This window comes from Primulina huaijiensis, chromosome 13 (genome assembly GCF_012295235.1).
Source record: "Primulina huaijiensis isolate GDHJ02 chromosome 13, ASM1229523v2, whole genome shotgun sequence".
In the NCBI taxonomy this organism is placed as follows: Eukaryota; Viridiplantae; Streptophyta; class Magnoliopsida; order Lamiales; family Gesneriaceae; genus Primulina; species Primulina huaijiensis.
In genome coordinates, this window is record NC_133318.1 from 239950 (window position 1) to 265097 (window position 25148).

The 25148-nt window shown below is 34.3% G+C and overlaps 2 protein-coding genes and 2 pseudogenes across 2 annotated transcripts; 3 read left to right on the top strand and 1 right to left on the bottom strand.

Moving 5' to 3' along the window:
* The first annotated feature begins 132 nt into the window (after positions 1 to 132).
* Positions 133 to 4449, top strand: LOC140991791 (ETHYLENE INSENSITIVE 3-like 3 protein; annotated as a pseudogene).
* Positions 4450 to 4752: 303 nt separating this feature from the next.
* On the top strand, positions 4753 to 6347 carry LOC140991523 (uncharacterized; annotated as a pseudogene).
* A 1505-nt stretch (positions 6348 to 7852) lies between these two features.
* On the top strand, positions 7853 to 17125 carry LOC140991522 (uncharacterized). Its single transcript, XM_073461512.1, has 18 exons — positions 7853 to 8048; positions 8120 to 8216; positions 8324 to 8377; positions 8470 to 8522; positions 9309 to 9342; positions 10233 to 10305; positions 11354 to 11445; positions 11852 to 11926; positions 12640 to 12731; positions 13358 to 13487; positions 13595 to 13684; positions 13919 to 13984; positions 14633 to 14724; positions 14939 to 15004; positions 15085 to 15151; positions 15847 to 15935; positions 16267 to 16393; positions 16782 to 17125. Exons 1-18 carry the CDS (start codon positions 7921 to 7923, stop codon positions 16824 to 16826), a joined length of 1470 nt encoding a protein of 489 aa, XP_073317613.1. The 5' UTR covers positions 7853 to 7920; the 3' UTR covers positions 16827 to 17125.
* A 1677-nt stretch (positions 17126 to 18802) lies between these two features.
* LOC140956259 (uncharacterized) lies at positions 18803 to 21779 on the bottom strand. Its single transcript, XM_073412958.1, has 4 exons — positions 21135 to 21779; positions 19986 to 20269; positions 19512 to 19739; positions 18803 to 19437 (listed from the first exon to the last, which is right to left on the bottom strand). Exons 1-4 carry the CDS (start codon positions 21586 to 21588, stop codon positions 18934 to 18936), a joined length of 1470 nt encoding a protein of 489 aa, XP_073269059.1. The 5' UTR covers positions 21589 to 21779; the 3' UTR covers positions 18803 to 18933.
* Positions 21780 to 25148: the final 3369 nt, after the last annotated feature.

Below are 25148 nucleotides of genomic sequence, written 5' to 3' on the forward strand. Positions count from 1 at the left end.
TCGCCCTCTACACCGTTCCAAAGCAGACGTTATAATTTTATCTTCATTCCAATATACTCCTCATCAGGAGAGTGAGTGGATAAAACTTCACGAATCGTCACGACAGACTGACAGTTGTTGCTTGAACTTGGGATGGGAAGCAATCAAGGAGGAATTGTTCAGGTTTCTTTTAAAAATTCTTTTTCTCTTCTTCTGACGGATTTTCTACAGGCATGGGTGTTGTGGGCCTGTTCGGGAAATATCCAGCAAAGTGATACTGGCCAAAATTCACAGCAGCATAGGCAGAAGGCGAAGTCCTCCACAGATCAGGCACGCAGAAAGAAGATGGCTCGTGCTCAAGATGGCATTTTGAAATACATGTTGAAGCTCACAGAAGTCTGCAATGCCCGTGGATTTGTGTATGGCATTATTCCGGATAAGGGCAAGCCAGTTAGCGGTGCATCAGAAAATGTTAGAGCTTGGTGGAAAGAAAAGGTGAAGTTTGACAAAAACGGTCCCGCGGCCATTGCTAAGTATGAGGCCGACTGCCTTTCCAGATAAGATGGAGGTGGTGGTCAAAATAGTAATTCACAAAGAGTCCTTCAAGATTTGCAAGATGCCACATTTGGATCTCTTTTATCTGCCTTGATGCAACATTATTGCAATCCGGCACAGCGTAAGTATCCACTTGAGAAGGGCATCCTTCCAACTTGGTGGCCAACGGGGAATGAGGAGTGGTGGATTAGATTGGGATTACCTAAGGGTCAGACTCCTCTGTATAAGCAGCCTCATGATCTGAAAAAGATATGGAAAGTTGGGGTGCTAACTGCTGTTATAAAGCATATATCACCCAATATCGCAATGATAAGGAGGCTAGTTAGGCAGTCTAAGTGTTTACAGGATAAGATGACTGCCAATGAAAGCTTGATATGGCTAGGAGTTTTGAGCAGGGAGGAGTCTTATATCCAGCATCCAAGTAGTGATAACGGATCATCAAGCATAAGTGAGGCACCTTCCAAAGACCGTGGAAGTAAGAAGAAACCTTCTGTCGATAGCGACAGTGATTACGATGTCGATTGTGTTGATGGCATGGGATCTGTTTCATCTAAAGTGTTAGAGTAGGTGCCCGGCAAGCCAACTTGTGGCTCGGGCTTTATTGATTCTAATGTAAAACAATCTTTATTTTAATAATATTTTACGATTTTATTCGATTATGGCATTATACTTTATCTGTATACTCATGCAAGCTGCATAGATAAAGTCCTTGAATATACAATAGGTACCATGAGGTCTGCGTCGCAACGTAAGATCATGAATCTCATTAGGAAGTGTACCGTATATTCTAAACAGGTTCTTAGTCGATTCAGCCGCCTAAAACAAGGATAAAGGTCGATCGAGCTTGAGACTAGCATCTGTGATGTAAACGCCATGTTTCATTGGCAAGGGCATGGAGATGTCCATTCACACATATGGGTGATCATGTGCTGATGCACTGAACAACCCTCCCGCGGACTGTCCAAGTGGTTCTCACTTATCGAGTGGAATAGTCCGCAGTTATGGTTGTACACCATTAGTCCTTTGACCCGGGACAATGTAGGGGCTATACGTACTAGCATGCACTTTGATCCGTTTACCGACTCCATCGAGGGTCATCAGGTGGCGAGGTTGGGTGTAGTTTCGAAATACGTAGGAGCAAATGCATTGTAGTCGGGGATTTACCGTTCGCCTATGGGTGAAGATATCCTATGTGATCTGATGAGTTAATAGTGCAAAGAGCCTCTGGCCAGAGCAAGAAATGTGCTTTAGGGAAATGTGTTTTCCTAGTTGCACATACCATGCCACTATTAGTACTCAAAGATAAATCGCATCGTTATCGAATTCATATGCAACTCTCAATATACCAATAGTTGCAGATTCGATCGGGATATGTGTGTTGAAGGGACCGTACTGTACGCTAACCATGACTAAAGGTTCTTGCAGGCACTATCAGTGATACCGAGGGGATCATGGGACGATGCTATTAGACGCTCTTACCATGATCCGATGGGTGCAATCAGAAATGAGTTCTGACATTCTTGATCAAAGAGTTAAGGAAAATAATGGAGTTAACTAGGGTAAACCCGAATAAGAATAAATGTTATTCTGAATCACATGGAGATGTGAACCCACGACTAGCTGTATCCCTGAACCATTGAGGGTCACACAAGAATCGGATTCTGTGTTTCCGTTGAGATAGTCAAATTTCAAGGAGTTGGAATTTCGCGACTATAGTTTGATGGAGATCAAACAAGAAGCTTATAAAGGAGTTTATGAGCTGATTCCATAGGATGGAAAAAATGGAAGTTGGCATGATTGCTAAATAAGGAAGGAGAGTGGAACTGTCTGTTTTGTGAAGGAGTTCACTAAAACTGGCAGCTGCCCAAGATGGTAAGTGAAAATTTTGATCTTCGAAATTTTCAATTTTCATTATTTGAATAAGATTTGTATCCTTGACATATCGGCGCTCTTGGATCGTCGATCGGAGTTATAATGAGTTCGAAATCATTTATTTAGTGAATCGAGATTTTACTAATTAAATGGTGGTGCTAGTAGTAGTGACTACTAACATGAACAAATTCTCATAAATATTCTAGAGGAGTGTAGAGTTAAATTAATCAAGGATTAAATTTATAAATTAAATAATGGTTATTTAATTTTATATACATATACATGTATATATTTTATATGGTGATATAAAATAAGTGTATATGATATTATTATATAATATATTATTAAAGGTTAATAAATATATTATATATTAATAATATGAGAATTTAAATATAATGAAATTATTAGAGTCCTTGTGGGAGAGGGACTCCTAATTATATTAGGAGTCTAACTCTATAAATACACCATAAGATGGTATAATTAGATAGAGAATTTTCCCATAAAAATTCACAAAATTCCTTCCCAAATTGAAAAACCAACTCACGGCCATGGAAGCAAATCAAGCCATGTAATTTTTGATTATTGACTTCATTAGTTTCCTTAATTAATTGATTAAGAATCAATTAAGATTTTGAAAGGAATCTCTCGGCCAATGTTGAACGAGTTGGAAGAAAAACTCACGGCCACTTTAACAATTTGATTAAAAAAAAGGGTTTCGGCCAACTCTCTTCTTCCGTCGCCGCTACGCTTCGTCTCCGGATTTTGGAAATTCGGAGAATTCAGTCTCAACGCACAAATTGCTTGAGATTTCTAGTGCAATCCAAGCGAGGAAAATAGTTTTCGATCGTGAACCTGATTAGATGATCAAAGAAGAGAGACGTTTACAAGAAGGGCTATATCCGCCTCAAATCGGAATAGTTTGGAGTACCTTTTGAGCCTCCTGTTCACGTTACATGACCTCAACCTGGCAATAAACAGCACGCAGGGGAACGATCCCAGAAAAGAAAATACCCAAAATCCAGCCCTGTTAACCAACTGGGAGTACCATCTCTTAATGAAAACCCACGGTAAAGGCAAAATAAAAAAAAATCAGGCCTTGCCGATCAACTGACCGTGCCATCTCACATTTCTCATCGACATGAGGATCTTGATGGTATGATGATGAACAGAAACTACAGTGAACCATTATCTGGATTATTGATCAGTGAGATGCAGCCAGAAACTGATGGAATGACAAAGTATCGTGTGGAAAATGCCTGCTTAGAAGCATCCAGTATTAACTTATTCTACTCCTTTTCTTCTTCCCTATAAGGAGCATGCCATCCGATAATGAACGCTTACCTTATCCAAAGGCTCAGAGTGCTGACCTTGTAACTCATGTGGTTCATATCTGTCCCGCATCTCGAAATTCTCAGTTACAAAGCAGGTCTCAACTTGTTGAGTTACACGAAAAAACACAAAAGTCTCTGTCAAATCCCGAATCCCAAGATGCAGGGTTGAAATATAATCTCCATAATTCTATTTGGCATCCAGGGACGCAAGATTCAACAAGGTCTCGAAATTCTCACCATATTGGATCGACTGGTTGCTTGTATCATCGACCATTAACAGTTGGATCAAGCCATCGAGGACGGTTGTCTGACACAGCATTCAGTGAGGTGCGATTCAGAGCAGAGGATGCCGGCTTCCCTCTGCCCAGGAATGGAAATGATATTTCTGGAGAAGGGCTCCCACGATTGATTCCAGATGCATTTCCAAAAACTGTCAATAGCTTGTCAACTGAGTTAGCAGCGTACAGTCCATTTAGTCTTCCCTCAGATGGCAAAAGTTCGTTAGATCGATACTGCTGATTTCGACTTTGTTGTTGATGCATGAGAATTCATCAGATGACATTAACTTTGCTGAATCTTTGCTTCATAAATGGCAACAGGATTCTCACGTACGAGTCTTCTAATAAAATAAGTTTGAATAGTTTCTCTCATGTATATGCGATGATCATATGATTCAGTCATTGCGGTTTTCCAGGTACGTGCAGGAAAGTGATTCATGCATCCTCACAGATCGATTGTCAGATTTTGTCGAAATTAATTATGTTCAAATTCTAATAAATCACAGTAATACATAAATTTTTTGTACGTAAAATAGACTTGTTCAAATTAAAATATACACGTGGTCTATTGCTTCAGATTTATTATTATTATTATTATTATTATTATTATTATTATTATCTGATATTCTAGGACAAAAAAGATTTTTTCAAATTAAAATGGAAAAGCAAGTCGCTTTAAATTATGTACAAGAAAAATGAAATTAATTGTCTGAATTCTGCGTGCAATTATTTTTAAGATGTAAAAAATTAATTATCTTAGGTATTATTTGGGTTAAAAAAAAAAAAAAACTCTCTCCGATTAGGTCCCAGAGTTTCTGTTCATCAGCGAATTTCAGTTCACCGATTTGTACAAGCAAGGTCAGTGGAAAACTTCTTCTATTATATCTTTTTGTTTTTCATTTCTTGTATACGATGCCGAAATTGAACAAGCTGATTTGAGTTGAACAAGGTTGTACAAATCTTTACGAGGAAAAATAATTTATTTTTTGCTTGTTCTTCCTTTCGGAAACTCTGAAGTTTTGGTTTCAGATGAGATTGCTTAGCTTGGTTCATAAATTTCTGAACACACCGAAAATTGAATTTGGGCATTGAGGGTTGCAGCACAAATCCAATAAGATCCAACCAAGAGAACCTGAAAGTTGAATTTTTTTTATTTTTTTCTTTTCTCACTGAAATCAGTGATATTTACTCGAAAGTCCTAAGATCTTCCATAAATTTCCTGCAATTTAACCAGTTTCTAAACAATCGCGGAAAGAATAAAAAAGAGAGGAGATCGTGAAAAAAGGATCATTGGCAATCAAATCGACTGCTCAAGCAAGCAACTTTCTGCAATTTCATGTACGTACTTCCTGTTTAATTGTTTTAGTTTCAACTCCTTCAGCTTCCATTTCAGCCCCTAGTTGTAAAAAAATTAAACCAGTTCATGATGGCATAATTAATTTTGTTGTAATTTTATGTGTTCTCCTTTGTCAGTTCCTTCATTTTCTTCCTAGTTTCCAAAGAGATTATGACTAACGATCAAATGAGGATTCATTTTGTTTGTTTTAGGATTTAGATTTCACATTTCACTTCATTTTGGCTTGTGTTTGTGTCTTGCATGATTGACGCAATTTTATGCGCAAACAGAGCCTAACTGTGTTTCGAGGAGATAAGCTTACCGTAGCAGCTGAAGTGGTTTCTGGTAGAATAACTTACGATCATCTCTACGCACTCCTCTGATGTCGAACTAGTCAATGCTTGAACTGAATCATCATTGCATATCTCTTTGTAAAACGTTTCTCATCTAACTGTTTCAAGAAAACGAAAGAAAATTTTATTACATTAAAAAGCATGTAGAAAAGAAAATTTATAGACGGTTGCATGCTGCAGGAAATGGGGTTGTGGACGCTGCTGGAGGGCTGCCTGCTTCTTGCAAATGCATTGGCCATATTAAATGAAGATCGAGTCCTTGCCCCCAGAGGATGGAGCTTCCAAGAGTATTCAGGGGTAAAGAGAAACTCATTCAAGGGGCAGATTCTTGGTCTCATATATGCAACCCAATACTTGAGAGTTCCTCTTATACTTCTCAATTTGCTTGCCATTGTTGTAAAACTGGTATCCGGCTGATTTCCTCACGCAGCAAGGTTCTCATCATTTCTTTCCTTTCATTTTTCTGTCTGCTTGGTTCAGAACTTTTATATGGACATTAAGGTTTATGACATAAAATGTCAATGATTAGTTTCAAGGTTTGTTTGGTTGAGTTTATGAGATGATAAGTTGATTGATATCCTGAGACGAATAATGGAATTTGGGTAGTCAAAAAATGACAGTATGTTTACTGTTTCTGCAGAAACTAGGTAATAGAAACAAGTTTCTTCTCTTTTTTTTAAAAAAAAAAATTCGCCATGTACTTCTGCTTTGTGGTTTTCGTTAATCATTAAAGAGTGGATGAAACCAGCTCCATTACCTCCTGCCATTTACATTCCACAACACAACATAAAAAACAAGAGAATTCATCCCACATTAATAAGTATATGTATATAACACTTTCATCTCATTGTAATCAATTACAGAGTCATCTATTACACAGAACACAAGTGTTTTTCCCCCAAAAAAAGGTATATAAGAGAAAGAAAGAAAGACTCAAGTTGGTTGCTACTGCCGCTTGTTTATTAATATAATATGAAATTAGATGGGTACTGGAAATAGTTTAATTCAAAATTTACCTCCGTCTTTGACTCTCATATAATATGAGAAGTGCATGTTAATATGATCTAATGCATACCAACCAATATGAAAAGTATTAAAATGATATATCCCAGGCTAAATCAACTAAATAATCAGTAAATTGATGGGAACAATAAAAGAAATTTCTAAATAAAGATTACAAGAGTTTTTTCTAGCGAGAATTAGTTATCCCATATAGGAGACCACTAATAGAACTGAGCTACTTCAAGTCAAGTCACAGATTTGTATCTTCAGAGAACTTTACCTCTCAGTACACTATCATGCTCATAAAAACCAGGCATAACCATGATTTTAACCCTAAATTCATCACTATAATACTTCGTTCCTTTTCTACCTCATTCCAACTTAGATTTTTTAGTGCAACAAAATGCTCTTTGTCGAAAAAATCAAGATCATAACCGTCAATATTGAAATGAAGTAAAATCGAGATCCTCAAATTCAGACATGATGCTCTTTCCATTGCTCTTACCACTACGACTTGAACAGATAATTTGTATAAAATTAAAATCGAAGTAATTAAGAAAATAAATGAACAATTGACATTAGTCGACAATTAATATTTTAAAAATTGATAAATAAGCTTGAATTGAGAATTAGAGATTGAAAATTGAAGGAGAATTGTGTGGAAAAAAAACTGAAAAGGGTGGGAGATATTTATAGGGTTGAAATTCATGGCAAAAAAATTCAAAATGGAGGTCGACCCGTGGTTCAAACCCACCCTCGTTGATCTCCAACTGCCACTTGATCCACGGTTCGTTGTCGTCTATTTTTTTTAAAAAATCAGTTAAATATTGCCAACACGCCAGGTTTTAGAACCTAAAATGGTAGTCGGACCACCTCTGTCAATTACAGTCACGGTTCCGGACCATATCTTTTACCCAATTAATAGACCTTGACCATGAGTTGGGTCCGGTCTAGATGTAGCAAAGTGTAATATAAATCATAAATGTCACATAATGCCGTCTTCATCGGATTACACATGGCATTAGGCGTTTTTCTTTCATTATTTTTAGTTTGTATCAAACGTATTTCCTCAAAAAAAAAGTTATTATTATTATTTTTATATTTTTGTTGTACACAGAATAAATAAGGAATGTCGGTGTTATATTTTGGTTTTTCCCCCAAAAAAAAAAAGATTTGATTTTGACCAGACCTGAATTGCGTTTATATATGGCGGGATGTTCGAACTAATCGGTACTGTTTCAAACCTGTTTACTGAAGAGGAGAGGGAAAATAATTGGAATTGCATGGAACCATACCTAGCCCCAGTGAATTCGTTGAATCAGAGGCTCAGACCCACCGACAGGTAATTCATTCATTTCCCTACTTTTTCATCCGTTGTTCAAATCGAACGCATGGAAACTCGCGCGATTTCAGGCATCGGTGGAAGAGGAGTCTCGTCGAATTAAACGGGAGATTCGAGCCTAATTATCGTCGTTGTATTTCTGGTCTCATAATTCAATCCTACTCTGAGGTCAGTTGAGGTTTGTCCTGCTGGTTGATTACTGATTTATCGAAATAATTGAGTGTGTGGATGATGACTTGATTATTTTCTTTCTTTTGCACTTCTTTTGGTCCAAGATTGCAGCTTTTCCTCATACATATCACGTGGATGGAGAACCATGCCAGACCCATGTATGGAACTTTATAATTTGTTTGGGAGTTTATGAAACCAGAAAATTTGAATTTGGCTTGGGCTGGTTTTTTATTAGAGGCAGTTTTGACAGATTGATTGGTTTATCGACGCTAGATTAAACAATAATCCCGGCACAACCAGCAGGTTCAATTTCCACTTTCATTGTTTTTTTTTTAATAGTGTTTCTTCAATATGCTGATGTTTCTCGGCACAACCAGCAGGTCCAATTTCCACTTTCATTGTTTTTTTTCTTTTCTTTATGTTTAATCGCGTTTCTTCAATATGCTGATGTTTTTGTGCGGGAAACATATTCATCTGGTCGCTACGTTTAGAAACCACTAGTATCAAAATGTCCAGTTCATGAAAAACTGTACAATCAATACTTTATTTATCTTAATGGATTTTCGTTGAGTGGTGTAACAGAGAACATATTGCTTTACCTGTGTGTTTATTGTATTCCAATAGTTTTTATTTCAGTTGAATTTTTTTATCTTAATGATTGATTTATTTTGGGAGCTTTGGGAAATATTTTGAAGGTATGATCTGGGGAAATAAATGTATGTGTAAGTTTTGGAGAAATTGAGTTGTCAAACCATGTTACAGATAGTTGAATAAATTTATTTAAAATTTTAAAATAGTGGTGTGTTTTTTTAGAACATTCTATAATACAATAATATAGTATTTTTGAAAAATGATTAAAAGCTCAGTTAAAAGTAATGGATATGTGAAAAGGATGAAAATTTTGTTTTTATAGAAAATATTAAGAAATAAATGATAGTACTTGTTTTCATTTCGTGAGACAAGACTTTGATTCAGGAAAATGATAACAAAAATTTTACGTCATGTACTTTATTTTCTTTTGTCCTAATTATGTTCTTCTTGCTGGATATCAAGTACTAATGATTGCCACTCTTTGCACTTCAATTTCAGGTGGGGCATCTCAGCAGTTGAATTTGACTCCAAGGTGACTTGCTACATTAGTAGATCCTGCAGTTGTATGTTGTAATGGTCCCTTGTATAGTTGCATGCTGCATTCAGATAGTTTTAGAGTTAAATGAAATATATAACATTTCATCTCATTGTTAATGCAATTCTCAGGACTACCATTAAAGAGCTCAGAAAAGTTTTTGATGTCACTTGATAGCAGGAAACGTGTTTCTTGGAAAGAAATACTTTTATTTCAATATAAAAGTCATCAAAATTTATAGGAAATAAATTTTTTAATGTAATCTTATAAACTTAATGCAAAAAATAGTTAATGTAATGAATAGCTCATAATGAACGCTTGAATTACCGATTCTCGGATTTTTCATTTTTATGCATTGGCAGGCTGATGATTATGGTCCAGTAAATGATAAATCATGTTCTCCTTTGAGGATCAAGATTAAGTGGTATTTCCAAAATTTACACCCCTATATTTGGGTGACATATGCTTCAAGTCTTGCAGAATGCAGCTAAATTGTCGACCTGAATAGTCTCAAAACTGAGAGAATAGTCAGTCATTTCACATGCAAAATTTTGTAGTCATCTACTACTGTTTGGAACAAGTTTTTTGTATGATTATATTTTATTAATATAGTATCATTGGCCCTTGACTATTGACCTTGGAAAGAAGGGAAGGACCAGAATTCAGAGAGCATAATCACCCTTACTATGTCACGACTAGTATGTTTAAGGCGTGTAAGGTATTGAGTTTGATATACCAGAATCATAATAAGACTCATTGAAACTGTTCTACTTTCATGCCGAGTCACCGACTATGTATCAGTGAACTCATACAATGGAGATTGCTCTAGCTTTTAGCTGGTTTATGAGACAAAATTATGTTTATCAGTGTCTGCTTTGTTTTTGTAGGGCGTATATTTAGCATCAGTGACAACATCAGGTTGCTTAACTGTGCATGACTTTGATAATATCCTTAGTCCAGGTAACCAATCATTAACACACAGATTTATTGTCTGTTTTTATACAATGAAGTTGCCTATCATTTGGTACCAATAATTTTGGCTATGAGATACAAATTCCAAAATTTTTAAGCACATTCGCTTCAGACCTTTGACTTGCACTTGCTTTTTTCAGTAACATTTTATAAAATAAGCCGGGTACTAAAATTCTCAACCTGACAATTGGCTACAACGCATTTGACCCCTTAAATTTATAGCAAGCATAAATTAAAAACTCATTGTGTTAAATTTATAGCTTAAACCTACTATGAAAATTAACAAGCTAAACATCTTTTTTTAAAAAAAAAAACAAAAAACAAATTCTGTAGCTGAAACAGTCGTGTAAAAAGTAGAAATAAAACCTCATTGTCTTGTTAGATTTATAATCATAACCGCATGTGTAAAATGAACAGAGTTAAAATTCCCATATTTTATGTTGGCAAAACTCCCATGGCAACAAATTTTTTTGTAGCATACGTGCTTTTTAAGCGTGTAAACATGAAATTTTAATGAAAATAAATTAAAAACATAAATTTGAAAATTTAATGTGCTATATAACAAGGAAAAACATATTTTTTTGCTGTTATATTTAAAATATTATTTTCGACTGTGGGCAGTTTAATTTTGATGTAATATAATGTGTGAGTGCATACCACAAAAATTGTCAGCTGGGTGTATAAATTTAGCAGCACAAGGTGTTTTTAGCTCATTAAATTTTCGCATGAGATTTTTGGTATTAGATCTTTAATTTTTTCATTTGGGAGTCTCGGTTACAAATTTGAAAATAAAGGGGGTTTTCGTTCTTTGATTTTTCACATCAGAGTTATGACTACCTAAAAAACGCTAGTTTTTTTTTTTTTTTTTATTTGCAATTTACTTTCAAGGTTAGATATTGAGCTCTGTTGCAATTATGGAAATATGGATCAGTGTCGTCATTTTTTTTGTCTAATATTTTTCTGATTTAATTATCTTTTTGCATGGTGCCACTCAGAATGTCCTCATGTTGTTCTTTTAATGCATAAAATCTTTTAGATGTGAAAGAAGATGAAGCAAAACAAGTGCTGCATGTATCTACTTCTCAACAACTTGATGTCATCCGTTGGAATGCTGCTAACCAAGATGAGGTTTGCAACCCAAGGGCCTTACTAAAATTTATTTGGAATAGACAAGAAGCATACATTTGAAGAAACACAAAATGCCACATATTTGGGCTAATTGCACCAGATCCCCTCATGAAAAGCCTAAAAGCATACAACGTCCTAAAAATATTAATAGACTAATAAATCCTCTTATTTATAAAAATCAAGCACATGTAACCCCTATGTAAAAAATGTCAAACACACTTATCCCTTGCCTGATTTTTAAAACGTGGGATTTTAAATGCAATTAATTTTACAAATGGGTTTTTCGTTTTTTTGAATTTTTACAGGGGTTGCGGATACAATTTGCCCCCACAAATTTCTTGAACCTTATTTTCTAGTAAAAAATTTCTGTAACTTGCTTATTCACACTTCTTTTCTTACCTTGCAGATAGCCTGCACATCAACAAAAAGCAGTGAAGTCCATGTTTATGACATTGGGTATGTCTCCTCTGAACCGGTCGAGGTGAGCATTTTTTCACCTTTCTTCAATGAATTTTCTGCAGTCTTAGTCTTAACTAAAGGCCCACCTTACTTTTTATATAGGGAATCTCACTGATGGTGCACAAATACTTGTAAAGATAACAAGCAAACCTGATATTAAAAAGTAATGAAAGTGATAAAAAGATGTTTTTTATCGAAGGGTGACCCACATTATATCCTCTGAACTGTGATGATAAGGAAAGGGAAATCATGGATTCAACAAAAAATTAACTAAATACATTAGATCTCTATATGGGCTGATAATAACAGACCTCATGCATTCAGTTCTGATTCCTCCTTGTTTTCTTTCCGTAACCAGTATGATATACAAAGAAGCAATTTTGTTGTTAAGCTTGTCCATATATGAGTATCTATGATAGTATCCTTACCATATTTTGCATTTTCGTTGAAGTCTGATCCATTAGTGTATGGATGGGTCAAATATAGCTGAAATTTCTGATGAATGCATTGGACTGAAAGAAAATAACATGAATGAAAAGCTGGAATAGGCACCAATTACTCTCATGACTGATACTTTTAAGACAAAGAACATGCATTTAATTTTTTGGAAGTGGTCTCAGTCTAATGAAGGCATAGATCGGTAGGATTTTGTTGTAGCTGTTATGAGTTTGCATTTGTGTTTTGACCATGGCTTCTCACATACCTAAAACATTTTCCGTGTACTTTTATATGCAGGTGCTAAGAAAGAGGCCCATTGTCACTGTTCATGGGATTGATTCTCATAAAGGTTTCTCAGACATAGCTTTTTCTTCTGACGACAATTCAAGGTTTAAAACTATCGGACTCTTGCTTGCATTTTTTTGTTTGTAATGAATGAGAGGCATCGTCTTCTCCATAATTTTCAATCCATAATATATTGCAAGAGAAATTATACAAGTGTTTATGATGTTAGGAAGCCAATTATTCATTAAAAAAGAGGAAACAATAGGGGCAAGTGACCTCTGGAGAATAGAAAGTAGGTTATTGATGTTACATTCTTTTGAATAGATCAACCTCAGAGAAAAATGATAATTTAGAACAAATTTAAGGTGCTGTGTTTTGTAATTCATTATTTCTTATTACTAATAAAAGATGCATAAGCGTTGCATGTGTTATTATTATTTTTAATTTGATCAAATAATATTAAACAATTAACACGAAATTATTTTCAATTTAGAAGAGTTGTTTGATTTAAAAGTGAAGTTTTGTTTAGATTTTTTTCTATGTAAAATGTGGATTGACTTGAGGAGGGTTTTAGTAGGATAATAAGGGTAATTATGGAATTAAATATTTTGGTGTCTTCTAAGATGGTTACTCTAAGGATCTCATACTTATTATTATTATTATAGTTTAGTTATATGCTGACAGGTCTTTCATTTCTTGTGTGCTGCTTCGTGATAATATGCATTAATAGGTTGTTTGCTTCTGATGCTAATGGCTCAATTAATGTGTGGGATAGAAGAGCTAGTGATCTTCCCTGTTTGGAACTCTCAACCAATTCCTCTGGCACACTTAACAGTATCAAGTTAAGTGGGGATAATGAGGTAAATTTTTTATTGAAGTTGACTAATGAGCCCAAAATTAACCCTTATTTCATCACTCACTTTCAAGAACAGACTATAGCCATCACTTTATTTTGTGGAGCCTATAGATTATATTAGGAGCTAGCAAGCAGGGAATTATATATATGTGGGATCTGCGTGGAGGACGATCATCTACTGCTTTCAGTAATCACAAAGAGGTACCGGCACTTCTGGTTTATGCCCAGTGATTTGGCTAAGAGGACCTTTTATTCTAACATTGTTGGGGATAAAGTCTGCATCATATAGTCAAAAAGAGAAAACAAACAGCAAAGATAGAAAGACGTATAAGATTGAGATTGTTTGATGAATAGCACAAACCCATTTTCTTAAGAAGAAATCTTTCTTGACTGATCGATAGCCAGTTAGCCATAACAGAAGCTTTGCTTATTTAGGGATATTGTTCTCCTCTTATTGCGGTGAAGTTATCACATGAGCTGGAGAAGATATGGTCCTTAAAGGTATGCAAAGTAATTCACATCAGTTTTCTAGTTCCATACTGTGTCAATTGTTGTGCTGAAATTTTCTGACCCTTTTTTCATCGTTTATTTAAAATATCTGGTCTGCTTTCATTGAATCCAACTCTTTTGTTTTTGGAACCATTTCTAAAGATGAAAAGATTACTTTACTCAAGCATATTGTTGGCTGCAAAGATAATTTCTGTAGGTAATATTTGTTTGTTGTCCATAATGATCAAATGCTAGTGGAAGAAATTTATTTGGTATGTAGATGTAGGGACTGCTGATTCACATACTCCACTATGTTATTGAACAAATTCCGCTCAAGCACAGGTTGGGTTATGTTATGAAGGGTAATTCAAGTTTCATTACTCATATACTACTGTACTATTGCAACTTTAACAAAGGCATCAAGAACACCATTTTATGTGATATTCTTGTAAGGAATCTTACATTAAACATTTGTTTTTTTGTCCCGTAATTCAGAAAAATGTACTCCATATTTTAAATTTACAATCTATCAAGGTACTCTACCGATTTGGATTCTTGGAATCATATACTCTTTTTCTCGATGGCTTACCATTTGTTTCACCCTTTGATTCTTTTATATGCAATGGCTGAATATGACTACATATTATTAATTATCTGCAGGCTCAATCAAATATTGTTTCAAAGGAAATACACTCGATTGATATTGATCCATCGTGCCCTTACCAATTGGCATTTCATCTTGATGATGGTTGGTATGTTTGCAAAAAATTGCATGCTGTTTTTTATGTTTTGGAATGGGATTAAGTTAGTGACTGCTGTAATTAATTGCATTTGTTACCATTTGTCAAAAGCTGAAAACCTGACCATCTTCAACTCCCATCTAACTTATTTTCGGAGTCTTCCGTCCTATGTATCTGTCTTGTCCAGATTGGATTATATGCTTATTGCTGTTATTGTTTCTTCCAGGTCAGGCGTTCTAGACACTAACAAGCTTCAAGTGACACATATTCATTGCCCTCCACCTCCTTGGCTGTATGTACAATATGAACTTGCTACTTTCTTTTGAATGAAGATCGCTGAATGTTGCCCCCCTTGCCGATGTCAACTTACAGGGATGAATCCAATGGTTTGACCAATGTCTCATTCTTGAGAAGACCATGTTGGCTTCCAATAAACTCAGTGAGTCATTTAAGCAATCTATCTATTACTATTATTAAGTTTCCTTGTAATAGAACCAAAAGACACGGTGTCATGGTCTGTTTTTATAATTAAATATATTAATAGAGTGTCTGGTTTCTAATGCAAGTCACATGTAGTTCAGTGGATTGAGTATCTACTTCTTAAGCAGAAAGTTGTAGATTCAATCCTTACTTTGTCTGTTTTTTGTCTTTTTCTGTTATTTTTAAATTCATTATATCAAAATTGTAGTTTAGTTCCTTACTATTTTTCACAATTACGGTATGACCCTCATTTAAATATAAACCGAATTAATTATAAAAAAAACTGTACAAGCACGCATCGCATGCCAAGGGTCACCAGTCTTACATATGTTTGACGCAGTATGACTTTGTATTGTTGATTTTTTAGGAAGTCAATGTTGCAATTCCATGGAGAAAGGGAAAAAAATGAAAGAACATAGAAATTTATAAAAATGTTTTTGACTTGTCTATCTATTGCATTTCTATATTCTAGCTTATTCCGCGGTATGAAAGCACGAGCTGAGTATCTCTCTGATTGATATATTCTCATCTCATTTACCTGCAATGAAAGGTCATGGATTTTAGTCTTGTGATCTTGAGTGACTTCTAATAATGTTAGTATGCGGTTATAGTATCTTCTCATTTTTGCAACTTTTCTTGTCGACCTTTTTGCAGATCTACGTTGTGGGATCACCGTCCAGTAATGGCCTTTACCTTTTGGATTTCTATCCAGACAGTGCCTCTGCTTGTCATGTGGATTACAAGTAAGGAACTCCCAAACAAATCAAATTTCAGCCATTCTTTAGGAATTTATTCAAGCAGTGTGTCTGATCACTTGATACATGAGGCGAATTAGCTCTCCATGTATTTAGTTAACATATTACACCGTCTAATCCATTTCCAGGTTTGATATTATTTATCTATTCATTTCTGACCCTTTCTACTCTTTTGGGAAACTTTTGTTAATGATGTTCATGTGTGGCTGGTGGGTAGGTGTGTGTTTGAGTGTGATTCCCCAGTTCTTTTAGCAATGTAAAAAGGAATAACAAATAAAAGTTTTTGGGTTTGGGCTGCTAATTTGAAGTTTGGTGCTAGTTGTGATGATAAAAGCAATGATGGAACAAGTGGCCAGCATATACAGAACAGATTTTTGTCACTCTCTGAAGGTATTACTGCATGCGCGTCTCATCCCCTGAATGGCACCATTGTGGCTGGAACTAAGGTGCATTGCAACTTATTGATCCATATTCATGCTGTAGCTTGCTTCATAATCAAATATTGAATAAATTTACATTGCCTTAAGCTAGTTTTAAAACTCACATTGGATGCAGATTCTATTATACTTCAACCCTGATTTACAATTTATTTGACATGATTGCGACTTCTGCCCCACGATTCCCATTTTGTGTATTTATCAGATGTCAGCATTGGGTACAAATATGCTAAATCTGATGAATATATTGCTGCATTTATCGTCTGATAGATTCATCTTATTCGATGTTTGCATTTTCCCATAGTGCTTACTTACCAGCGGATCTGTAGAATAAATCTGCTTTGTCGATAATATTTTCATTCTATGATTGTTAATTTTAGTATTTTTGCTGTTTTAGCTCTCGTCATTGCTGGTTATTTCTGATTCAAAAGTGTCACACTGAGCAGCAGTTGGCCATCCGTTCAGTAATTCTGGACTTGAGGAAACTACACGTCATCTTCGATCATGCAAAGATATACACGATGAATGTGGCAAGATGTCGATGTTTTTTGTCTTCAGGTAATGTAATTTACATTTTTGCCAGTTGTTTCGATGAATGCCATTTAAAAATGTGAGGGGACATTGATCTTATGTGTGAAGTGTATCTGAAGTGTGTATTGTAGTGATAGACAACCTTTACCAAAACAAATTATTTGCCACCAAATCTGACTTTGGTATGTATTGACATGAATTTTCTTTTCATCATGTTGAGAAGCGTGACATAAAAGATTAAACGAAATTTTCTTTTATATTCCGGCTGTGAATTATTCAGGTCAAAAAGTCATTGATCCCTTTTAAAGAAACTGTGAGTATTGAAATGATAATGAGGAAAAAAAAGGTAGCTTCTTCCTTTTTTCAATTTTGGCACCATTTTGCAAGTTATGCTCTCTCTTTTTAGTTTTTAGGGATCAAACAACTTCAGTTTCTGCACTTTTTTAAAAATCCATTAATTATTTATTTCAATGCACAGAACATGTAGGTCTAATTAAGGCTCTCTGATCCACAAAAATATGTTTACGTTGAAATTGTGGAAAGAATATATGATATTTGATTATCAACTTTTTTAGATATTAATATATGATATTTGTGTACCCAAATAAATGTAGCAAAATGTTGATATTAATATAGTTGTTTCGATTTTATACTCAAAATTTTATCTTTTGTATCAAATTTAATATATTAGTGTTTTTTAATGCCGTACCTCATGAAGCTTCCCTTGGTATTTTTATTCAAATCTATGAAAATTAATATATTGTTGCATATTATGTTGGACCAACTTTATCAATTATATTTATCCTAGATATATATTTATTTCTTTTAAAAAATGGAAGACATTTGGGCTATGCATTTTTAAATGAATAGAACCAAATTATCTAATATTTCGTAGACCATCGATCAAAAACACCAATATAATATTACTGGGACAAAAGTAGTTTTACATTTCATGCACTAGCAAATTTGATTTTAATTTATTATTCATAAAACAACAAAATGGCTCACTCTTGATCAGATATTTCTTGAATCCCCCGATATTATTATTCATATATCCCCCGGCCAAGACCCTTCGTCCCAGCTTACTCACATTCTCCCGGCCCCTTAGCTTCCAATGATTACAAGACAAGAATCATGGCACAAAGCAGACACTAAATTTCGAATATAAAGATCAAGAAACCGATGCACTTGTAAGTGAACATTAAAATTAACTGAATATTCGCAAATTAATTTTATGTTTCGGGTAGATCCTTTAATATCAATTAGGAATCCTTAAAATCATTTTAATTTTGGTACATGCAACCTTTTTATTGAGGTACCTCTATATTTCATTCATATTTATGTACACATAATATAACTTTTGGTCCAAGAATTTATATTTCTATACATTCTTGCTATCATAAAGTGTGAGGATGGACCATTTGAGATTACTTTTTCTTCTCTCTTTTAGAAATTGTGCTCACATGAACAAAACAACATAAGTCTCCCCAAATTTTAATTTTAATTTTTTTGGAAAATTTCATTTTTGATATGTTTTTTTTTTATTTTTATTTTAGTACTTCAAATTTAAGTATTGGTCCTATTTTTGTTTTTCTAGAAATCTTTTTCAACATGACGTTAATACAACCCTAACATGAAGTTGACGTTAATACTACGGGTGTATGGGCGCCATATATTCTTTGCACCAGCAAATCGATGTGCTACAGACTCACCTGACATGCGTCAGTTGGAGAACGTGTCTCCCTCATCAAGGGACTCGCAATCCCATAACGCCAAGTCCCATTTTAACTATATTCTGTAAATTTTCGGACATGATTATTTAGTTGGACGTAACCATATATGCTTTGTGAAGTCCAACTATGATAATGAATCTTGTGTGGTGTGAGATAATCCAAAAGGCATGCATTTTCATTAATTAAGGAATTGAAGTTGTCACAGAATGATACAAGAAAACACAACCAGTCTCATATGGATCAACAGAATACTATAATACAGAGACCAAACCAGCAAAAAATTTGTCAGACCCAATTATTCGTAAGGGCAAAATCATGTGACCTGAATGAAAACTCTCCTGCAGTGTCCCTTTCCCGTGTTATTTCAGACCCTTCAATGGCTACGCTATCTTCTAAATCGTCTTCATTTAAAGACGTGAGAAATGGAGGATGTGGCAAATTAACCTCTGCTGGTGCAGTAGGCGGGCACATGGACATGGCTCGAGCCCTGATACTACCCACATTTGAAACATTCGCATTTCTGTCCCATAGGAAAACATGCATCAGAATCGGCAACCGTGTGTGCCGGTGTAGAGAGAGCTTCTGGCTCAGTGAAACAGTGTCGAAACAGCGAATTGCCCCTGTTGTTGAAACCATCCATGGGAGGACTTTTTGGTTTGATATTCGGGATACGATTAAGAGGCGGGATGGGGAGGCACTGTTTGCCTGTTTATACAAATGGCTAAGCCCAGATCGAGCTGAGGGGACATCTTCTTCTCCTTCGATTACTGTTGATATATATATGAAGCCCTGTTCAGATGAAAAAGTGGCGAGTCAAGTTAAAATTTTGTGAGAATGGCGAGAATATGAAGGGAGGAAAGTACCTCCTCTGTTCTGCTGATGGCAAAACCAAGTTTTGCATCTGTTTCTCTGATTCTGATCTCGATTGGGATCTCCCCTACGAGAGGCGAGAACCACATACGAACCGCTCTTACCACACCTATATCCACACCATGGTAATCCTCGAAACCGTACAGACTCGTGTTTGCAAGATTCGATAAATCCGAGAGCGAGCCTGTGTTCACAGTTGCAGAAGCAGTTTCTCCAGATACCTAAACCAGAATTGAAACCAAATTCTTTAAGTTATCCCTGACGGTTATTATAACACCCCATTCTATCAAAATTATATGACATGTTTGAACGTGATAACAAGACTACTATGCAACGGATTCTTCTGATAGCTTGAGTTATCGATTTTTCATCAAGTGGGATCACGCTTGTGCGAGTCTGTGAGCATGAGGCCTGACATTTCCAACTATAATACTATGTATTTCTAACAAATTTGGCGATTCTAGTACCTTGGTGAGGAGGGATTCAGTCTGGATGCTCATGAAGACAATGGGAGCACCAGAGGCTTGGGACGCATTGATCCAGGCGTGAGCTCGTGCTAGAGTGTCCTCTAAATCATTGTAACGAGAAGCTACTATATCTGAGGCTTTCGGGAGGAATAGGATGGAGTAGAAGCTGCTTGAATAAGGAATCGACAGCATGTCGCGCATCCTTCGGTCCCATGGATATGAAACGTATCCGTCTTGAAGGGGCGTTCTTTCGAGGGTACTCACCATTCTCGCCGTTCTTGAAGCTGCACAGATTGAAATATCTCGCTAACATATATGAAAGTGTTAAAAAAAAAAAAAAAAAAAAAAAAAAAAAAANACATCTTTCATTCGGTTTATTTATCATCCCAAAAAGCATCAGCACGCGGAGTCAAAATCAGGTGACTCCACAAACCAACTTCTTGGTCCGCATTAGCCATTAGTGGGTTTACACTGGATTTCTGACTTTGCCCAACTCGTGTATCACGGTGAAGGACCATAAAATGCATTAAAAATTACACAAAAAAATTTATCAACAGTCTTATTTGCAATGGGATCTCACATTTTTAAATGATTAAATAGTTTTTGGGTACAAGATATATATCCAAACAGGAAAAAGTTTAATCTTTTTTTTAAAAAATATATATATATATATATATATATATTCGATCATAAAACCTCATTAAAAATGTGTGTTGACTGAATTATTAATTCATCAACAGCACGATTCGGGTTAGAATAATCTTTTTTTTTTGCACCAATCAACCATTTTATATAATTTATATGATGATGTAACACTTGATGACAAAAAAAAAGGGGTTAATAAAGTAATCTTGAATTTGGCATTTTTGACACATAACATATGAATGAGAGGTTAAAAAAAAAAAAAAACCAACCAAAGAGGGATTGATGCAAATTGACACTTACGGAACATTCCAAATTAAAACGAGAATTACAAAGATAAGTATGTAACTAAAAGGAAAAATGTGACCCCAAATGGAATACCACTAAACAAAACAAGTCGAAAACGTTTTATAAAATCGCACACACCGTACCGTCGTCGTTCACATTCATAGAACTCTACTAAAAATCCAAACGAAAAGTCAACCTCGAAAGGTAATCTTCCCTTACCTTGCAATTTGAAGCACTCGCTCTCCGTCCGATCAAAGAATCCGACGGCGTAATTCGGGTCATCGATGGCCCGCAACACGTACTGTCTCCTCCCTACGAACTGATCGCCTGGCACTATACACGCCTGCAGCTTCGCGTACTCGTCGGCGCCACGGCGAACTCGGACATGGATCGAAGTCTCCTTCTGCCTGAAAGAGTTGTGCAGAATTTTTTGCACGCCGGATTTCCCATTCTTGAACGGCGAGCTGATGATCATGTTGCCGATTCTCAGCTCCTCCACTATGTCGCCGGTCTGCAGCATGTCCCCGGTCCACTCATCGGCTTTGGAGCTTCCTTTTAAGCACTCGATGGAAAGAACCACCGTGGAAGACCCTTTCGCGGGCGAGGAATGGGTGGAGGAGAACTGGGAACTGTCCGATGAAGACGAGGAATACGGTGATCGATCCATTGACATGCTATCTATGTGGGTTTTATTGGTGGCTTCACTCGTGCTCCTGTATCGAACCGAGCATTTAGTTTTTGTTTTCCAGAGATACTGGGATCTTTGTTTCGTATGAGAATCGAAGGAACTTTTGATAATTGGGAAGGGAATTGTGTTGTATTGTTGAGAGAATTTTTATCTTTATTTATTATAGAGAAATTAGAGACACTAAAAGTCAAAGATCCAGAAGGAAGTTGAATTGCGTGTGGGCTGGCTGGCTGGCTGTGTTCAAACAACTCACACTACAATTTCATTGGTGATTTTTCTTGGAAATTTAGATAAATAATAATACTTTATGATAATAATATTTCCGATTTATTTTTTTATTTTTATTTTTTCTTCTTTCCAACTAGACTACAACGATATTTCCGATTTATTTATTTGGCTTTCGTTTTTAAAATTATATTGCCAATTTTGTATGAAAGATAGTAGGTCTGATGGTCTCATAATTTTTATCCGTGAGTATGAAAATTGTCAATTTTATTTATATTTATAATAAAAATAATAATTTTTTTCACGAGTGACCCAAATATTCATCTCACATAATTATCGTAAGACCACCTTACATAAATTTTTGTGTCAAATCTATAAGATTTCAAGCCCAAGGGATGGACAATTTCGACCACATGACATAAAAACACGAGTTTATAGAAATTTTATGGAAAATAATTTTATATCTCTTCATGATGGTTAAGGTTTAGGTGCACAATAATATTTTAAATCGTACAGCAACTTAAGTGTCACATTTCAATTGTTATCCTAGTAAGAATACTATATACTTATTGCCCGCAATAATCTCTATCCCAATAATAGCAGTACTTCTTGTAATTAATGAGAATCGAACTAGTGACCTTGGTTCTAATACCAATTATAGGACTGAGAGCACTTTTCGTTTTACCAAAAGTTATAAATATTAGTAATTGTACAGTTCTAATATTTTAAATCGTACATAATTAATATCCTACTAGAGACAAAATGTTCTCCCAAATTCAACAAAAACAAAAATTAGAAGGGAAAATTTTGAGGGATGTCCGTTTGTCCAAGACCAAAATAATACAGTGAAGGTATCTATTTGAGTAATCAACAGTTAATGTTTTTAATGGAGTACAAATAGGGGTGGTTCAGTACAGTATATAAAAAAATTTCATCAATTATGTATAATGTATTGAAATTTTTGGTATAATATAAATAACATATCGATTATATCGAATATTTATGATATATCGAGATATTGATACGATATTAGTATTATACCGTTCACACTGAAAAAATCTCATTGCTGCCAAAAAAAAAAAAAATATTTGGTGCATTATGGTCACAAAAACTTTAGACAAAACTGTACTCAAAGAACAAGATTGAAAAATATACATTACTTCTATCACAAAATCATTTTCTTATTTTATTTATAATTTCATTAGTTAAAAGTATCATATTTTTAACATTTATAAATATTTATTCGGTATTTCGACATATATCGAAATATCGAAAATTTTAAAATTTTATATCAATACCGTATCGAATATGTCGGTATCTTTATTGCACCATACCAAAATTTTCGGTATACAGAAATTAGCAATATGTTTTGATATGATAAATTCGGTATATCGAAGATTTCGATATTTTCCTACCGCTAAATACTAATTCCAAAGTATCAAACTTAGTTCCCAAAAGATAGATTTTTTCACTACCCAAAAAAAAAATAGCAAACCAAAACATTGTTGAGAATTGGAAGCTATTGATCTTTAAAACATAATAATGTTCAAGGTGCAATAAATATATCATACATCGATATTTACAATATTTATGTTGTGAGAATTTGCTATTATCACATTAGTTTTATATTTAATTTATCATGAAATTCTGATAAAAGAGTTTTTTGTATTGATTTTTTTTTTTTGAAAAAATTTCGTTGTTGTTCATGTAAATTTGAAGGTGAAGAACTTGTGTTTTGAATGCATGCAAAATTTAAATGCACTTTAAACTTACAAACATAATCTTCAAATAATTTATTCTTATTCCATTAACAAGTTGATATCAAGGTGCGTAAAATGATACTCTGTTGTTTTGTTTATTATTTTAAACTGATCAATTCAAATGTATTTAATTAATTCTCAGCATATATTTTGATGGGAATTTAAAGAACGTGTGAAATATTTGACTCGACGGTTGGATAAATTTGGTCTTCAACTTATCAACACATATATAATTCTCACAATTTTCTTCGGAAAGGACATTAATTGCACCTGAAATATGGTGAAAGCTAGGGGCAGCCCTGCTATTTGTGTAATATTGATCATATATGCAGTGTTAATTTATACATATTAGTATTTTTTGAATATAAAAGTTCGAATAACTCGATATGAAGCTCGAATCGAATTTGGATCGAACTAGATAAATAAATATTGTAACTAATTATGTAATAAGACTCTTGAGGGCCAATTAGTTTTGAAAAGAAAAAAGACTTTGTTTTAATTTTCAACTTTCAAGTATCTTAATAGATCATATAAATATGATCCAAAAATTATCTTAGCTACGCAATTTTGTCACCTTCATTAGTCAATTATCAAACATTATACTGATCATTACCTTAATTAATAACTTTTGACTCTTAATTAATATGCGTTACACATGGGAAAAATACATTTAAAAAGTGTTTGACTAAACTCGATGTGTTTGATATTATAATATCTTTTTATTGTAAAAATTATCAAAATGGTATAATATTATTTTGTATTTATAATTTTAAAAAATTGATGTTCTTTGAATTTTTTTTAAAAAAATACATTTTTGATATTATCATTAATCAGTTCAAGTAAATTTAATAAAAAAGAATTTACCAAAATTTGTGGAGGACACAGTGAGAATTTAAGAAAATATGCAATGATATTTTGGAGAAATAAAAAAAATTTTAAAAAAATGAAGTAATCCAACTTTCAAAAAAACAATTTATAAGATGTCAAACAACTTATTTTGACACGCTATAAACTGTTTGCAAAAAAAAATTACCGTATAACTTTTAAGAGCTTATAAACTGTTTAACATAACTTGTAAGCTCTACCAAACACCCTCTTAAAAAACTCTATTTTGATCAATACTCATCGTTACGATTCCATGAATGAAACTCTTACAATTTAAGGCATATATATGTATACACATGGACATAATTAGTGTTGTAAATTTGTTTTTTTTTAAAAAAAACAAAAAAATGGATACATATTTTTATAAATATTCGTTGCATAAAATAAAATTCTGTAAATATATTAAAATATAAAAAATGTAATGACGAGGTAACCCTCTCATAATTCAAATACTCGAGGAAGATTATTTTTCCAAAAATTAAGTTTGAACAATCCAAATTTATCATGGTCGGGTATCATCATCCTATGTACTATCTGCTTTTAGTCTCTCATTACGAGTCACTATGAGTTTGAAGTGTGTGAAATTTCAATATGACAATGAAGATTTTATAGGTGTAAGCATAAGTAAGCTTTTTCCTTTGAATTTAAGAAGAAATTTTGTCACAAAAAAATGGA

What these genes read in the sequence shown, in the direction of transcription:
- LOC140991522 (XM_073461512.1), top strand. Translation starts at nt 7,921, where the DNA reads ATGTTCGAACTAATCGGTACTGTTTCAAACCTGTTTACTGAAGAGGAG. An exon ending in AGGCTCAGACCCACCGACAG is followed by an intron (nt 8,049 to 8,119) that starts GTAATTCATTCA and finishes GCGCGATTTCAG; the next exon opens with GCATCGGTGGAAGAGGAGTC. An exon ending in CCATTGTGGCTGGAACTAAG is followed by an intron (nt 16,394 to 16,781) that starts GTGCATTGCAAC and finishes TTGCTGTTTTAG; the next exon opens with CTCTCGTCATTGCTGGTTAT.
- LOC140956259 (XM_073412958.1), bottom strand. Translation starts at nt 21,588, where the DNA reads ATGTCAATGGATCGATCACCGTATTCCTCGTCTTCATCGGACAGTTCC. An exon ending in CGAGTGCTTCAAATTGCAAG is followed by an intron (nt 20,270 to 21,134) that starts GTAAGGGAAGAT and finishes CAATCTGTGCAG; the next exon opens with CTTCAAGAACGGCGAGAATG. An exon ending in CCATCAGCAGAACAGAGGAG is followed by an intron (nt 19,438 to 19,511) that starts GTACTTTCCTCC and finishes TCATCTGAACAG; the next exon opens with GGCTTCATATATATATCAAC.